The sequence below is a fragment of the Olea europaea genome, unplaced genomic scaffold (assembly GCF_002742605.1).
Source record: "Olea europaea var. sylvestris unplaced genomic scaffold, O_europaea_v1 scaffold1437, whole genome shotgun sequence".
NCBI lineage: Eukaryota > Viridiplantae > Streptophyta > Magnoliopsida > Lamiales > Oleaceae > Olea > Olea europaea.
The window spans coordinates 1-18,850 of NW_019231909.1; the positions used below are offsets into that span (position 1 = coordinate 1).

Genomic DNA, 18,850 nt, shown 5'->3' on the forward strand with positions numbered 1-18,850 from the left:
CACTGATTTTTGATACGTTGTTTGACACTTGCATTGTTGTCAAGTGTTAATTGGATGGGAAAACTGTTTGAAATTTAAACTGCCCAACAAGGTAATGTCGCGTGGCAAAGTGTAAACTAAAGTGTACACCATAGTGTACAGATAGCAAGGTTCTTACCGATTGAACTTTGCTATTTGTGCACTGATTTTTGACACATTGTTTGACATTTATATTATTGTCAAGTGTCAATTGGATGAGAAAACTATTTGAAATAAACTGTCCAATAGGGTAATGTCACATGGTAAACTGTAAACTAAAGTTACACCATAGTGTACATATCGCAAGGTTCTTACCGATTGAACTTTGCTATTTATACACTGATTTTTGACATGTTGTTTGACACTTGCATTGTTGTCAAGAGTCAATTGGATGGGAAAACTGTTTGAAATTTAAACTATCCAACAGGGTAATGTCACGTGGTAAAGTGTAAACTAAAGTCTACACCATAGTGTATATGTGAAAAGGTTCTTATCAATTGAAGTTTGCTATTTGTAAACTGATTTTTGAAACATTGTTTGACACTTGCATTGTGTTCAAGTGTCAATTGGATGGAAAAACTATTTGAAATTTAAATTGTCCAATAGGGAATTTGTCACGTGGTAAAGTGTAAACTAAAGTGTACACCATATTGTACATGTAGCAAGGTTCTTACTGATTGAACAGTTATCCAGGTTTCCTGCCCACATGGTTAATATTGAGGTACTAAAGGTAGAAAGATTTCTTGAGGGGCTAAGACCAGAACTATATAGAGATGTGAGCATGGCAAGAATCCAAGATGTTTCATATTCTCAAATTGCGGTGAGAGCCTTAGTTGCAGAATAAGCCAAATGAAGGATTAGTCGTGCTCAAGAGGCTCGTCGACAATTTAGGCAAGGTCAAGGATAGCATTGGCCTAGAAATAATAAGAAAAAAGCTTTCCAAGGATAGAATTAGAAGACTAATTTTCAATCGAGATAAGGACAACAACATTGGGATCAGGACAAAAGTCCAAGGATAGATCAAGGAAAAGCCTCAACAGCACAACCATCTTGTCCCAAATGTGGTGGACAGCATACTGGAGCATGTCCTATAGAGACTAGAACATATTATGTTTGTGGAAAGGCGGGACATCTTGCTAGAGTATGCCCAGGTAATCCAAACCATATGGAGCAAAAGAAAGTGCCAGCTAAGGTGTTTACTATTACCAAATCAGATGTTGAGACAAATCCATCAATGGTAATGGGTAAATTCTCTATTTTTGGCATCACAGCACTTGTACTATTTGATTTTGGAGCCACATATTCATTTGTGTCTACTGAGTATGTGAGGAAGTTGGGTAGGACGCTTGATATACAAGAGGGTAATTATAGTGTAACTATTCCATCTGGAGATGTACAACAAAACAATCTAATTGTAAGAGTATGTGTGATCCTTATAGAAAATCAAGAGCTCTATGCATATTTAATTGTGTTAGAAATGAAAGATTATGATATAATTTTGGGTATGGATTGGTTGTCAAAATATCAAGCTACTATAGATTGTATGAGGATATCAGTGACCTTTCAACCTTTGGGGAATGAGCCATTTACATTCATTGGGATCGAAAAAGGTTTTAGAGTTCCAACCATATCGGTATTGAAATCACAAAGGTTACTAGATAGTGGGTGTGTAGGGTATTTGGTGAGTGTTAATGCTATTGAAGCACAACACAATCCGAATCTTAATGATGTGCTAGTGGTACAAGAATTTCCAGAGGTATTTCCTGATGATTTACCTAGGCTACCACCAAATCGTGAGATAGAGTTTGTAATTGATTTAATTCTAGGAACATCTCCAATTTCTAAGGCTCCATATAGATTGGCCCCAACTAAACTGAAAGAGTTGAAGTTATAATTACAAGAGTTGTTAGATAAAGGTTTTATTAGACCTAGCTTTTCACCATGAGGTGCACCAGTATTGTTTGTTCGTAAAAAGGACGGTACTATGAGGCTGTGTATCGATTATCGAGAGTTGAATAAGGTGGCAATTAAAAATAAATACCCATTATCGAGAATTGATGATTTGTTTGATCAACTTCATGGTGTATCTGTATTTTTGAAGATTGATTTGCGATCTGGATACCATCAACTTAAAATAAAGGGAGTTGACATTTCTAAGACAGCATTTAGTACGAGATATGGTCATTATGAGTTTTTGGTAGTGCCATTTGAGTTAACAAATGCCCCAGAAGCTTTTATGGATATGATGAATAGGGTATTTGGAGACTTTCTCGATAAGTTTGTAATTGTATTTATTGATGATATCCTTATTTATTCTTGTACTAAGGAAGAACATGCGAAACACTTGAGAATAGTTCTGCAGGTCTTAAAGGACAAGCAGTTATATTCTAAGTTTAAAACATGTGAATTTTGGTTAGATAGAGTTGTATTTTTGGGACATGTAGTATCGGGTGAGGGTATATCAGTAGATCTAAGTAAAGTAGAGGCTATTACTAATTGGCCACGACCTACAAATCCTTCAGAAGTCAGAAGTTTTATGGGTTTAGCTGGATATTATCGTAGATTTGTGGAAGGATTTTCCAAAATAGCTTCTTCTTTAACGAAATTAACCAGAAAGAGTACTAAGTTTGAATGGATAGATGCTTGTGAGCAAATTTTTCAGGAATTGAAGAAAAGACTAACTTCAGCCCCTATCCTTTCAATCCCATCTGGTACTGGAAATTTTGAAGTTTATAGTGATGCTTCAAAGAATGGTTTGGGATCTGTATTGATGCAAAATGGTAAAGTTATTACATATACCTCTAGACAACTAAAAGAGTACGAAAAGAATTACCCTACACATGATTTGGAACTCGCCGCAGTTGTGTTTGCACTTAAGATATGGAGGCATTATTTGTATGGAGAGTGGTGTGAGATTTACACTGATCACAAAAGTTTGAAGTATCTATTTACACAAAAGGAATTGAATATGAAACAAAGAAGGTGGCTAGAGTTGGTAAAGGATTATGATTGTGTAATAAACTATCATCCCGGTAAGGCTAATGTTGTAGCTGATGCATTGAGTAGGAAGTCGACATCCAGTGTTTCGAATATGATTGTAACTCAAAAATCAGAATTGATAGATTTACAGAAAATGGGTATTGAAGTTATGTCACAAGGATCTATAGAGGCTAAACTTGCTGCGTTGACACTTCAGCCAACTTTACTGAACAGAATTCAACAAGGGCAACAGGAAGATGATTATTATTCCCAAATAACGAATGATATACATGATGGAAAAGCTTCAGATTTTCATATATCAGCAGATGATATCTTGCGGTTTAGAGGACGATTATATGTACCTGATACAGAAAATATCCGAGGTGATATTTTATCTGAAGCTCATATGACACCCTATTCTGTTCATCCTGGAGCTACTAAAATGTATAGAGATTTGAAGTTGCACTATTGGTGGCTGAACATGAAAAGTGAGATAGCCGAATACGTGGGACAATGTTTAACTTCTCAACAGATAAAAGCAGAACATCAAAGGCCAACAGGAACATTACAACCATTACCTATCCCGGAATGGAAATGGGAAAGAATCACAATGGATTTTGTGGTGAAATTACCAAAAATGACTAAAGGATATGATAGTATTTGGGTTATTGTGGATAGGTTAACAAAATTAGCCCATTTCATTCCAGTTTGTTCCACTTACTCCATGGACTGATATGCTCAACTTTATGTACAAGAAATAGTCAGACTTCATAGAGTACCACTATCTATTGTCTCATACAGGGATTCTAAGTTTTTATCTCTCTTTTGGAGAAGCTTACATAAGTCTTTGGGAACACAATTATCTTTTAGCACAGCTTATCATCCTCAAACTGACGGGCAATCAGAAAGAACCATACAAATATTGGAAGATATGCTAAGGGCTTGTGTATTGGACTTCCAAGGCCAGTGGAGTAAATTTTTACCTTTGGGAGAATTTGCATACAACAATAGTTATCAGGCTACAATTGGTATGGCTCCTTATGAAGCATTATACGGTAGAAAATGTAGATCTCCAGTTTATTGGGATGGGGATGGAGAAAGGAAACTACTAGTCCAGATATGGTACGTGAAATGGCTGAGGTTGTGACACAAATACGTCAACGGATGCAAACCGCTCAAAATCGACAAAAATGTTATGCAGATCAAAGAAGAAGAATATTAGAATTTACTGTGGGAGATCAAGTACTTTTAAAGATAGCACCAATGAAAGGAGTGATGCGGTTTAGAAAAAAGGGAAAACTAAGCCCGAGATATATTGGTCCATTTACTATTATTGAGAGAATCGGGAATGTTGCCTACAAACTTGACCTTCCTTCATCGATGTCTCAAGTACATAATGTGTTTCATATATCCATGCTAAGAAAATTTATTGGAAATCCTTCTCATGTATTAAGGAATGAACCGATGGAAATAAAACCAAATTTGACTTACGAAGAAAAGCCGATAGAGATCCTTCAATGAGAGATAAAGCAACTGAGAAGCAAGAAAATTTCATTGGTTAAGATATTGTGGCAAAATCAATCAACAGAAGAGGCCACTTGGAAAAGAGAAGACGAAATGCGGATTAAATATCCTGAACTTTTTGGTAAGCAAATTTCGAGGACGAAATTTTTATAAGGAGGAGAGGATGTAATACCCCAAACTTCACGTTCTACATTTGGCCAATATGATTCATGCATTCCATGCTAATTACATTGTCATTTGTATCAATTTCCTAATTGTCTTCTCTTAAAACGATGCATTTAATCATCAAGGCTTTAAAATCTTTACATGGTGATAACCTTTGACTCTTCGATCTAGGTGGTGAATTTTATATTGAGCTATGATAGAAAGTTAGATTAACTAAATGTTGGAGATTGGCTTGGTAAGTAATGTAATATTTGAAAGGCCGAAGATTTGTATCAACAAAGGTTCAAGCTTTCTATTCAGCTAATCGAGGTCACCTTAAACCCTAGATAGGTAATTCACATATTTGGGACATGAGGGATGAAGTGACATTATCACAACGTAATAATATATGTCTTATACGACATTATAAATATCGAGGCGCGAATTGTTGAAATCGGTTGAGAATCGGGTAAGAAATTAAATGAACAGTTGAGGAATTAGATCTATAAAGTACTTTGGGATCTTAATGCAAGTGAAATAGATTGTAAGCACATCAAAATAAACGAATGACACTTGATTTATACCTGCAAGGATAGATGTAAAATCAGAATTTAATCAAAGAAGACAACACCTACTTAACATGTGACGACTTGCCACTTTAACCTCTAATTCCTTCAACCTTAAGCCTCCAACACGTCCTATAAGTCCTTAGAACTTTACACAAGATATTTATAACTCTTCTAAGTCACATATGGCTCCATGTGGTGCAAGGGAGAAGTCAAAGTTGGCTGCAAGAAGCCACCTCCTACTTGGACAGCTCATGCTAGGGGACTTTTCACTTTAATATGTAATTGCTTCAACCTTAAGGCATAAATTTCGTGTCTAATCCCCAAGGACTTAATGTAGGAGGAATATATATCTTAAATATCATAAATGGACACAAAAATAATGGTAGAAAAGTCAAGTATTGCAGCCAAGATGACAGCTCCTGCTTTGTGACTCACCTTGATTGCTTGAGGTGGCTGCAGCCCATGATATTCTTAATCCTTAAGTAATATGCACGATTTCAACCATTTAATGACCACTCATTTACCTCCTAGATAATATATTAACTCCCTTAACTCGTCCCTAAGTGATTCCAATTGAAAAGAGGGTGAAACAGTCAAAGAGAAATAGAAACAAGAAGCTGGAATTTCTGAACAGCTTTGTTACTCCACAGTTTTGAGGTTTGTTTCTATTATTTCTTAATGGGTTTATGATTTCTTGAACATCTGACCTTGTTTGTGATTAAGTTGGAGTGTTTCTAATGATGTTATGATGCCTAAATAGGGGTAATTAATTGCAAGAATTTGAAAGAAAGTAATCTGGACAGAGATGAGGAATTGCTGGATTAAGTGATTTATACCTTGATTTTGGGATGATACTTAGTGTTTAACTTATATATATCAATATGAACGTTTTTATATGTAAGTAGGGAGTGTAGAAATGATTTTAATGACCTAGAATTCTGTTGGTATCATAATAATAAAATGGAAACCGAAAACAGTCAAAGGGAAAAACTGCCTGATTTTGTGTAGTGGAAAATGGACTGTTTTTGAAGCTCCAAACACTTCATTTGTCACGACTTTATGATCTGATTATCTTCACATATATGTTATAGGTGTGTGGTAAAATTTTGGGAGCCGTTAAATGTAGGTAAGGACATGAAAAAGAATTTGAAAAATGAGTGGACGGTGATGGAAACCTAGAAAACAGATTCTGTCCATTTGGGTATTTAATGTGATTTCAACATTTAGATGTCCCCTAATGATCTCTTGGGCCTAGAAAATATATCCTAAGGAATACTAGGTTGCCAAAAACAATTGGACGACGTTGACGTTCATAATTGGACTCGAGAGATAGCGAGACTTATGGGATTAGTTTGTAATGCCATCGGTAACTTGAAATAACGATTTTGTCTAAATTGTTTTGGCGTGAATGGACGTATTTTGGGATTGTGTGTCTTAAGATTATTAAATGGAGGATTGTATTTAATATTAGATGATAATACAGGCGACTTTTCGACATTGAGCGAAAAAGGGAATTGATACACACTCCATAGGAGCTTACACACATAAAGGCGAAAGGTAAGTGAAAATCCATTTGCAACTACGATGCAAGAACCTAGTATATGTGACATAGTAATGTTGAAATATCTACATAACTTTGATAAGAGGCTTATAGCACATCATATGGTGGTTACGATCATTGAGTATGAGGTTGCGTAACCTATTGACATCGATTTCTATTAAACACGTCATTTATGAGCATTTTCATATGCATGCACAACATGTAACATGATTGAAAATCCTGCATGCAAAATATGATTTCAAAGTGAGTTTCATTATAAATGTTTTATTGACCACTACTAGGGCACCGAGGCATGTGAGGCATGCTTATGTGATATGTTTGGCATTGCCGGTGTTACTTCATGTGTGATTGCAAAGGTAGCTAGGGGATGGGCCTTCGGTGATCACGGGAGGGCAGACCACTCGACTGTGCCCTTGTGATATTATGATTATTGGCGCTACCGAGTGGGAGACTTCTTGGGTGATCATAGGGGTAGTTAGAGGATGGGCCTCTAGTGGTCACGAGAGGATGGTCCACTTGTCGGTGTCGATTTCATACTAGCCATTTGATTATTGATATTGATATTATGCAGAGCTCTATCCGGTACATAGTAGGTGGGTCAAGGGCCTAATGAAATGAAAGATTTCAAGTGAAATGATTTCTAGTTGACTTTGACGAATATTGAAATATGATATTTTTATCGTGATATTTAAAGTAAATGGCATGGTGTCATATGTTGTTATTACTCATGTTCAGGACATGCATGATTTTGCTTACTAAGCATTGGCTTATGTAGTTCTTGCATTGTAGGTGAACATGGAACTACATAGAGAGCATGGCTAGCTGTGGAGCTCCAACAGGATTCCAGAGTTCGATGTACATGGATGACGACCTGTAGGGTTATTTTGTAGGCTGCCATCTGTTGGGTTATATTTTTGAATCCTATATAGTGTACTTTTGAAAAGGCCTGTAGACATGTTTATAAGCTCTGAATATATATGTTGGATTATGGCGATATGATTTTGGGTTTCGATATATTATATGATCGTGTCACAGGTGATTAGAAGTTAACAAACTCAAAAAATATATATATATGTAAAATTCTATGTCTAGGTTGTGTATAGATATCAATATTAATTTGGGGGTGTGACAATATTTGGATTGTCGGCGTTCGAAGAATTGAGCGTAACTTTTGCACACGGTATCCGTTTTGGGCCCATAAGTACTTTACGAAAATGTAGCGACCCTTTGGGATTGAACTCACGAATTCTTTGTGACGTAATTGGAATTTCGTCCAGTTTTTGAAGAATGAGCACTTGCATATTTGGAACGCTTGGATTGTCGACGTTTGAAAAATTGAGAGTAACTTTTGCACGCGGTGTCCGTTTTGGGCCTATAAGTACTTTTTGAAAATGTAGCGACCGTTTTGGATTGAACTCACGACTTCATCGTGACGTATGAGGAATTTTGGCCATTTTTTGAGGAACGGGCACTTGCATATTTGAATTATCGATGATCAAAGAATTGAGCGTAACTTTTACACACGTTGTCCGTTTTGGGCCCATATGAACATTTTGAAATTGTAGCGACCGTTATGGATTGAACTCATGGCTTCATCGTGACGTATGAGGGATTTTGATCATTTTTCGAAGAATGAGCACTTGCATATTTGGATTGTCGGCGTTCGAAGAATTGGGCGTAACTTTTGCACACCGTATCCGTTTTGGGCCCATAAGTACTTTTCGGAAATGTAGCGACCATTTTGGATTGAACTCACAACTTTGTTGTGACATAATTGGGATTTCAACCATTTATCAAAGAACGAGCACTTGCATATTTGGATTGTCAGCGTTCGAAGAATTTACAGTAACGTTTGCACATAGTATCCGTTTTGGGCCCATTAGTACTTTTTCAAAATGTAGCGTCCGTTTTGGATTGAACTCACCGCTTTGCCATGATGTGTGAGGGATTTTGACCATTTTTTGAAGAATGAGCACTTGCATATTTGGAACGCTTGGATTATCGGCGTTCGAAGAATTGAGCGTAACTTTTACAAACGGTGTCCGTTTTGGGCCAATAAGTACTTTTTGAAAGTGTAGCCCCCATTATGGATTGAACTCATGGCTTCGTCGTGACATATTAGGGATTTCAGCCATTTTTCAAAAAATGAGCACTTGTATATTTGGATTGAAGGCGTTCGAAGAATTGAGCGTAGCTTTTGCAGACGGTGTCCATTTTTAGCCCATAAGTACTTTTCAAAAATGTAGCGACCGTTTTGGATTGATCTGATGGCTTCGTCGTGACATATGAGGGATTTCGGCTGTTTATCGAAGAACAAGCACTTGCATAATTAGATTGTCGGCGTTCGAAGAATTGAGCGTAACTTTTACACACGGTGTTCGTTTTGGCCCGTAAGTACTTTTTGGAAATGTAGTGACCGTTATTGATTGAACTCATGGCTTCGTCATGACGTATGAGGGATTTTGGCCATTTTTCGAAGAATGAGTACTTGCATATTTGGATTATCGACGTTCGAAGAATTGAGCGTAACTTTTGCAGACGGTGTCCATTTTTGGCCTATAAGTACTTTTCGAAAATGTAGCCACTGTTTTGCATTGAACTCATGACTTTATCGTGATGTATGAGGAATTTCGGCCATTTTTCGAGGAACGGGCACTTGCATATTTGGATTGTCGGCGTTCGAAGAATTGAGCATTACTTTTGCACACGGTATCCGTTTTGGGTCCGTACTTTTCGAAAATGCAGTGACTATTTTGGATTGAACTCACGACTTTATTGTGACGTAATTGGAATTTCATCCATTTTTCAAACAACGAGCACTTGCATATTTGGATTGTCGGCTATCGAAGAATTGAGGGTAACTTTTGTACAAAGTGTCCATTTTGGGCCCATAAGTACTTTTCAAAAATTTAGCGACTATTTTGGATTAAGATCAACACTTCATCATTACGTATGAGGGATTTTAGCCATTTTTCAAAGAATGACCACTTGCATCTTTGGTACGCTTTGATTGTCGACTTTCGAATAATTGAGCGTAACTTTTGCTTACGGTGTCCATTTTTGGCCCATAAGTACTTTTTGGAAATGTAGCCACCGTTTTGAATTGAACTCACAGCTTTGCTCTGACGTATGAGGGATTTCGGCCATTTTTCCTAAAACGAGCACTTGCATATTTGGATTGTCGAAGTTCGAAGAATTGAGGGTAACTTTTGCACACGGTGTTTGTTTTGGGCCCATAAGTACTTTTTGGAAATGTAGCGACCGTTATGAATTGAACTCATGGCTTCATCGTGACGTATGAGGGATTTTGACCATTTTTTGAAGAATGAGCACTTGCATATTTGGATTGTCGGTGTTCGAAGAATTGAGCGTAACTTTTGCAGACTGTGTCCGTTTTTGGCCCATAAGTACTTTTCAAAAATGTAGCGACTGTTTTGGATTGATCTGATGGCTTCGTCGTGACGTATGAGGGAGTTCAGCCGTTTATCGAAGAACAAGCACTTGCATATTAGGATTGTTGGCATTCGAAGAATTGAGCGTAACTTCGCACACTGTGTTCGTTTTGGGCCCATATGTACTTTTCGAAAATGTAGCGACTATTTTGGATTGAACTCATGACTTCGCTGTGACATAATTGGGATTTTGTCCATTTTTGAAAGAATGAGCACTTGCATATTTGGGTTGTCGGCGTTCAAAGAATTGAGGGTAACTTTTGCAGACGGTGTCCGTTTTTGGCCCATAAGCACTTTTTTGAAAATGTAGCGACCGTTTTGGATTGAACTCATGGCTTCATCATGACATATGAGGGATTTTGGCCATTTTTCGAAGAGCGACCACTTTCATATTTGGTATGCTTGGATTGCGGGCGTTCGAAGAATTGAGCTTAACTTTTGCTTACGGTGTTCGTTTTTGGCCCATATGTACTTTTAAAAAATGTAGCGACCGTATTGGATTAAACTCACTGCTTCATCATGAGATTTGAGGGATTTCGGCCATTTTTTGAAGAATGAGCACTTGCATATTTGGAACGCTTGGATTGTCGGGGTTCGAAGAATTGACCGTAACTTTTGCACACGGTGTCCGTTTTGGGCCAATAAGTACTTTTCAAAAATATAGCAACCATTTTGGATTGAACCCGTAGTTTCGTTGTGACGTTTGGGAGATTTTGGCCATTTTTCGAAGAACGAGCACTTGCATATTTGGAATGCTTGGATTGTCGGCGTTCAAAGAATTGAGCGTAAATTTTGCATACGGTGTCCGTTTTGGGCCCATAAGTACTTTTTGGAAATGTAGCGACCGTTATGGATTTAACTCATGGCTTCGTCATGACGTATGAGGGATTTCGGCCATTTTTCAAACAATGAGCACTTGCATATTTGGATTGTCGGTGTTCGAAGAATTGAACGTAACTTTTTCAGACGGTGTCCATTTTTGGCCCTTAAGTACTTTTTGGAAATGTAGCAACCGTTTTGAATTGAACTCACAGCACTGTCACGTAAGAGGGATTTTGCCCTTTTTTCGAAAAACAAGCACTTGTATATTTGGAACGCTTGGATTGTCGACGTTCGAAGAATTGAGCGTAACTTTTGCACACGGTGTCCGTCTTGGGCCCATAAGTACTTTTTGAAAATGTAGTGACCGTTATGGATTGAACTCATGGCTTCGTCATGACGTATGAGGGATTTGGGCCATTTTTTGAAGAATGAGCACTTGCATATTTGGATTTTCGACGTTCGAAGAATTGATCATAACTTTTGCAGACGGTGTCCGTTTTTGGCCCATAAGTGCGTTTCGAAAATGTAGCGATCGTTTTGGATTTAACTCACGGCTTTGTCATGATGTATGAGGATTTTTGACCATTTATCGAAGAACAAGCACTTGCATATTTGGATTGTCGGCGTTCGAAGAATTTGAGCGCAACTTTTGTACACGGTGTCCGTTTTGGGGCATAAGTACTTTTTGGAAGTGTAGCAACCGTTATGGATTGAACTCATGGCTTCATCATGATGTATGAGGGATTTCGCCCATTTTTTGGATGAATGAGCACTTGCATATTTAGATTGTCGATGTTCGAAGAATTGATCGTAAGTTTTACAGACAGTGTCCGTCTTTGGCCCATAAATACTTTTCGAAAATGTAGCGACCATTTTGGATTGAACTCAGGGCTTCATCATGACGTATGAGGAATTTTGAACATTTTTCGAGGAACGGGCACCTGCATATTTGGATTGTTGGCGTTCGGAAAATTGAGCGTAACTTTTGCAAACGTTGTCCGTTTTGGGCCCATAAGTACTTGTTAAAAATTTAGCGACCGTTTTGGATTGATCTGATGGCTTTATCGTGAAGTATGAGTGATTTCGATTATTTTTCAAAGAACAAGAACTTGCATATTTGGATTGTCGGCGTTCGAAGAATTGAGTGTAACTTTTGCACACGGTGTCCGTTTTGGGCCATAAGTACGTTTCAGAAATGTAATGACCGTTTTTGATTGAACTCATGGCTTCATCATAACGTATGAGGAATTTTGGCCATTTTTTGAGAAATGGGCACATGCATATTTGGATTGTCGGCTTTCGAAGAATTGAGCGTAACTTTTGCACACGGTATCTGTTTTGGGCCCATAAGTACTTTACGAAAATGTAGCGACCCTTTGGGATTGAACTCACGACTTCGGTGTGACATAATTGGGATTCCGTCCATTTTTTGAAGAATGAGCACTTGCATATTTGGAATGCTTGGATTGTCGACGTTTGAAGAATTGAGCTTAACTTTTGCACGCGGTGTCCGTTTTGGGCCTATAAGTACTTTTTGAAAATGTAGCGACCGTTTTGGATTGAACTCACGGCTTCATCGCGACATATGAGGAATTTTGGCCATTTTTTGAGGAACGGGCACTTGCATATTTGAATTGTCGGCGATCAAAGAATTGAGCGTAACTTTTGCACAGTTGTCCGTTTTGGGCCCATATGAACATTTTGAAAATTTAGCGACCGTTATGGATTGAACTCATGGCTTCGTCGTGACGTATGAGGGATTTTGGTCATTTTTTGAAGAACGAGCACTTGCATATTTGGATTGTCGGCGTTCGAAGAATTGGGCGTAACTTTTGCACACCGTATCCGTTTTGGGCCCATAAGTACTTTTCGGAAATGTAGCGACCGTTTTGGATGAACTCATAGCTTCGTTGTGATGTAATTGGGATTTCAAGCGTTTATCGAAGAATGAACACTTGCATTTTTGGATTGTCGGCGTTCGAAGAATTTACGGTAACTTTTGCACATAGTGTCCGTTTTGGGCCCATTAGTACTTTTCGAAAATGTAGAGTCTATTTTGGATTGAACTCACCGCTCTGCCATGAGGTGTGAGGGATTTCGGCCATTTTTCGAAGAATAAGCACTTGCATATTTGGAACACTTGGATTGTCGGCGTTCGAAGAATTTAGCGTAACTTTAGCACACGGTGTCCGTTTTTGGCCCATAAGTAAATTTTGAAAATGTGGCGACCGTTTCGGACTATATTCACCGCTTCGTCGTGTCATATGAGGGATTTCAGCCATTTTCGAAGAACGAGCACTTGTATATTTGGAACGCTTGGATTGTCGGCGCTCGAAGATTTGAGTGTAACTTTTGCACACGGCTTCCGTTTTGGGCCCATAAGTACTTTTCGGAAATGTGGCGACAAGTTTTTGATTGAACCCATGGCTTCGTTGTGATGTATGGGGAATTTTGTCCATTTTTCGAAGAATGAGCACTTGTATATTTGGAACGCTCGGCATTCGAAGAATTGAGCGTAACTTTTAGAAATGGTGTCCGTTTTGGGCCCACAAGTACTTTTCAAAAATGTAGCGACCGTTTTCGATTGATCTGATGGTTTCATGGTGACGTATGAGAGATTTCGACTGTTTATTCAAGAACAAGCCCTTACATATTTGGATTGTCGGCGTTCAAAGAATTGAGCGTAACTTTTGCACACGGTGTCCGTTTTGGGCCATAAATACTTTTTGGAAATGTAGCGACCGTTATTGATTGAACTCATGGCTTCGTCGTGATGTATGAGGGATTTTGACCATTTTTCGAAGAATGAGCACTTGCATATTTGGATTGTCGGCGTTCGAAGAATTGAGCGTAACTTTTACAGACAGTGTCTGTTTTTGGCCCATAAGTGCTTTTCGGAAATGTAGCGACCATTTTGGATTGAACTCATGGCTTCATCGTGACATATGAGAAATTTTGGCCATTTTTTGAGGAATGGGCGCATGCATATTTGGATTGTCGGCGTTCGAAGAATTGAGCGTAACTTTTGGACACGGTATTCATTTTAGGCCCATAAGTACTTTTCAAAAATGTAGCGACCCTTTGGGATTGACCTCACGACTTCATTGTGACATAATTGGGATTTTGTCCACTTTTCGAAGAAGGAGCACTTGCATATTTGGATTGTCTGTGTTCGAAGAATTAAGGGTAACTTTTGCAGACGGTGTTCATTTTTGGCCCATAAGTACTTTTTGAAAATGTAGCGACCATTTTAGATTGAACTCACTGCAGCCATTTTTTGAAGAATGAGCACTTGCATATTTGGAACGCTTGGATCATCGGTGTTCGAAGAATTGAGGTTAACTTTTGCACACGGTGTCCATTTTGGGCCCATAAGTACTTTTTGGAAATGTAGCAACCGTTATGGATTGAACTCATGGCTTCGTCATGACGTATGAGGGATTTTGGCAATTTTTTGAAGAATGAGCAATTGCATATTTGGATTGTCGGTGTTCGAAAAATTGAGCTTAACTTTTGCAGACGGTGTCCATTTTTTGCCCATAAGTATTTTTCAGAAATGTAGCGACCGCTTTGAATTGACCTCATGGCTTCATCGTGATGTATTAGGATGTTTAGTAGTTTTTCGAAGAAAGAGCACTTGCATATTTGGAATGTCGGCGTTCGAAGAATTGAGCATAACTTTAGCACACGGTGTCCGTTTTGGGCCCGTAAGTGAGTTTCAGAAATGTAACGACCGTTTTGGATTGAACTCATGTCTTCATCATGACGTATGAGGGATTTCGGAAATTTTTTGAAGAACGAGCGCTTGCATATTTGGAACGCATGGATTGTCGACGTTCGAAGAATTGAGCGTAACTTTTGCACACGGTGTCCGTTTTGGGCCCATAATTACTTTTCGGAAGTGTAGCGACCGTTTTGATTGAACCCATGTCTTTATCGTGACGTACGGGGAATTTTGGCCTCTTTTCGAAGAACGAGCACATGTATATTTGGAACGCTTGGATTGTTGGCGTTCGAAGAATTGAGCGTAACTTTTTAGCACGGTGTCTGTTTTAGGCCAATAAGTACTTTTTGGAAATGTAGCAACCTTTATGGATTGAACTCATGGCTTCGTCGTGACATATGAGGGATTTCGTCCAGTTTTCAAAGAATGAGCACTTGCATATTTCGATTGTCGGCGTTCGAAGAATTGAGTGTAACTTTTGCAGACGGCGCCCATTTTGGGGCCATAAGTACTTTTCGAAAATGTAGCGACCATTTTGAATTGAACTCATGACGTTGTGACGTAGGAGGGATTTTGGCCATTTTTTGAAGGATGAGCACTTGCATATTTGGAACGTTTGTATTGTCGGCGTTCGAATAATTGAGCGTAACTTTTGCACACGGTGTCCGTTTTGGGCCCATAAATCTTTTTGAAAATTTAGCGACTGTTATGCATTGAACTCTTGGCTTCACCATGACGTATGAAGGATTTCGGCCATCTTTTAAAGAATGAGCACTTGCATATTTGGATTGTCGGCGTTCGAAAAATTGAGCGTAACTTTTGCAGACGGTGTCCGTTTTTGGACCATAAGTACTTTTCAGAAATTTAGCGACCGTTTTGGATTGAACTCATGGCTTCATCGTGACGTATGAGGATTTTTTGCCGTTTTTCAGAGAACGAGCACTTGCATATTTGGATTGTTGGCATTCGAAGAATTGAGCGTAACTTTTACACACGGTGTCCGTTTTTGGCCCATAAGTACTTTTCGAAAATGTAGCGACCGTTTTGGACTGTACTTACTGCTTCGTCATGTTGTATGAGGGATTTTGGCCATTTATCAAAGAACGAGCACTTGCATATTTGGATTGTTGACGTTCAAAGAATTGAGCGTAACTTTTGCAGACGGTGTCCATTTTGGGCCCATAAGTACTTTTTGAAAATGTAGCAACCATTTTGGATTGAACTTACGGCTTAATTGTGATGTAATTGGGATTTCTTCAATTTTTCGAAGAACGAGCGCTTGCATATTTGGATTGTCGGAGTTCGAAGAATTGAGGGAAACTTTTGCACACAGTGTCCATTTTCTGCCCATTAGTACTTTTCGAAAATGTAGCGACCATTTTGGATTGAACTAACCACTTCGCCGTGACGTATGAGGGAGTTCGACCATTTTTCGAAGAATAAGCACTTGCATATTTGGAACACCTGGATTGTCGGCGTTCGATGAATTGAGCATAACTTTAGAACATGGTGTCCATTTTAGGTCAATAAGTAAATTTCGAAAATGTAGCGACTGTTTTGGATTTAACTCATGGCTTCATCGTGACGTGTGAGGGATTTCAGCCATTTTTCAAAGAATGAGTACTTGTTTATTTGGAACACTTGGATTGTTGGCGTTCGAAGAATTGAGTGTAACTTTTGCACTTGGTGTCCGTTTTGGGCCCATAAGTACATTTCAGAAAAGTAGCAACAGTTTTGGAGTGAACCCATGGCTTCGTCGGGACATATGGGGGATTTCAGCCATTTTTCGAAGAATGAGCACTTCCATATTTGGAACACCTGGATTGTCGGCGTTCGATGAATTGAGCGTAATTTAGAACACGGTGTCCATTTTGGGTCAATAAGTAAATTTCGAAAATGTAGCGACTGTTTTGGATTTAACTCATGGCTTCATCGTGACGTGTAAGGGATTTCAGCCATTTTTCGAAGAATGAGTACTTGTTTATTTGGAACACTTGGATTGTTGGTGTTCGAAGAATTGAGTGTAACTTTTGCACACGGTGTCCGTTTTGGGCCCATAAGTACATTTCAGAAAAGTAGCAACAGTTTTGGAATGAACCCATAGCTTCGCCGAGACATATGGGGGATTTCAGCCATTTTTTGAAGAATGAGCACTTGCATATTTGGAACGCTTGGATTGTCGACGTTCGAAGAATTGAGCGTAACTTTTGCACATGGTATCCGTTTTGGGCTCATAAGTACTTTTCGGAAATGCAGCGACACTTTTGGATTGAACTCACGACTTCATTGTGACGTAATTAGGATTTCGCCCAATTTTCGAACAACGAGCACTAGCATATTTGGATTGTCGACGTTTGAAGAATTGAGGGTAACTTTTGCACACAGTGTCCATTTTGGGCCCATATGTACTTTTCAAAAATGTAGCGACCGTTTTGGATTGAACACACCACTTCGTCGTGACATATGAGGGATTTCAGCTTTTTTCGAAGAACGACCACTTGCATATATTGGTATGCTCGGATTGTCGACGTTCGAAGAATTGAGCGTAACTTTTACTTACGGTGTCTATTTTTGGCCCATAAGTATGTTTTGAAAATGTAGCGACCGGTTTGAATTGAACTTACGCTTCGTCGTGACGTATGAACGATTTTGGCCATTTTTCGAAGAACGAGCACTTGCTTGTTTGGAACGCTGGGATTGTTGGTGTTAGAAGAATTGAGCGTAACTTTTGCACACGGTGTCCGTTTTGGGCCCACAAGTACTTTTTGGAAATGTAGCGACTGTTATGGTTTGAACTCTTGGCTTCATCGTGATATATGAGGTATTTCGGCCATTTTTCATAGAATGAGCACTTGCATATTTGGACTGTCGCCGTTCGAAGAATTGAGCATAACTTTTGTAGACGGTGTCCGTTTTTGGCCCACAAATACTTTTTAGAAATGTAGCAACCATTTTGGATTGAACTCATGGCTTCATCGTAACGTACGAGGATTTTTCGCCATTTTTCGACGAACGAGCACTTGCATATTTGGATTGAACTCAAGGCTTCATCGTGACGTATGAGGAATTTCGGCTATTTTTCGGGAAATGGGCACTTGTATATTTGGATTGTCGGTGTTCGAAGAATTGAGCATAACTTTTGCACACGGTATTTGTTTTAGGGCCATAAGTACTTTTCAGAAATGTAGCGAGCATTTTGGATTGAACTCATGACTTTCTGTGACGTAATTGGGATTTCGTCCATTTTTAGAAAAACGAGCACTTGCATATTTAGATTGTCGGCGTTCGAAGAATTGAGGGTAACTTTAGCATGCAGTGTCCGTTTTGGGCCCATAAGTACTTTTTCAAAATTGTAGCGACCGTTTTGGATTGAACTCACCACTTCGTCGTGATGTATGAGGGATTTCTGCCATTTTTCAAAGAACGACCACTGGCATATTTGGTACGCTTGGATTGCCGTCGTTCAAAGAATTCAGCGTAACTTTTGCTTACGGTATCCATTTTTGGCCCATAAGTACTTTTCGAAAATGTAGCGACCATTTTGAATTGAACTCACCGCTTTGCCGTGACGTATGAGTGATTTTGGCCATTTTTCGAAGAACGAGCACTTGTATATTTGGAACGCTTGGATTATCGGCGTTCGAAGAATTGAGCGTAACTTTTACAAACGGTGTCCGTTTTGGGCTCATAAGTACTTTTTGAAAATGTAGCGCCAGTTATGGATTGAACTTATGGCTTCGTCGTGACATATGAGGGATTTCAGCCATTTTTCGAAGAATGAGCACTTGTATATTTGGATTGTAGGCGTTCGAAGAATTGAGCGTAACTTTTGCAAACGATTTCCATTTTTAGCCCATAAGTACTTTTCAAAAATGTAGCGACCATTTTGGATTGATCTGACGGCTTCATCGTGACATATGAGGGATTTCGGCTGTTTGTCGAAGAACAAGGACTTGCATAATTGGATTGTCGACGTTCGAAGAATTGAGCGTAACTTTTACACACGGTGTCCGTTTTGGCCCGTAAATACATTTTGGAAATGTAGCGACCGTTATTG

The 18,850-nt window shown here is 38.8% G+C and overlaps 1 protein-coding gene and 1 long non-coding RNA gene across 2 annotated transcripts; both read left to right on the forward strand.

Annotated features, from left to right (window-relative positions):
• The first annotated feature begins 724 nt into the window (after nucleotides 1–724).
• LOC111376025 lies at nucleotides 725–1,912 on the forward strand. Its single transcript, XM_022998952.1, has 2 exons — nucleotides 725–838; nucleotides 1,019–1,912. The coding sequence occupies exons 1-2, from the start codon at nucleotides 725–727 to the stop codon at nucleotides 1,910–1,912; spliced, it is 1,008 nt and encodes a 335-aa protein (XP_022854720.1).
• A 3,939-nt stretch (nucleotides 1,913–5,851) lies between these two features.
• LOC111376024 lies at nucleotides 5,852–7,626 on the forward strand. The gene is made up of 3 exons (XR_002699395.1): nucleotides 5,852–5,891; nucleotides 6,718–6,791; nucleotides 7,585–7,626. It is a non-coding gene; the product is annotated as an uncharacterized LOC111376024 (long non-coding RNA).
• Nucleotides 7,627–18,850: the final 11,224 nt, after the last annotated feature.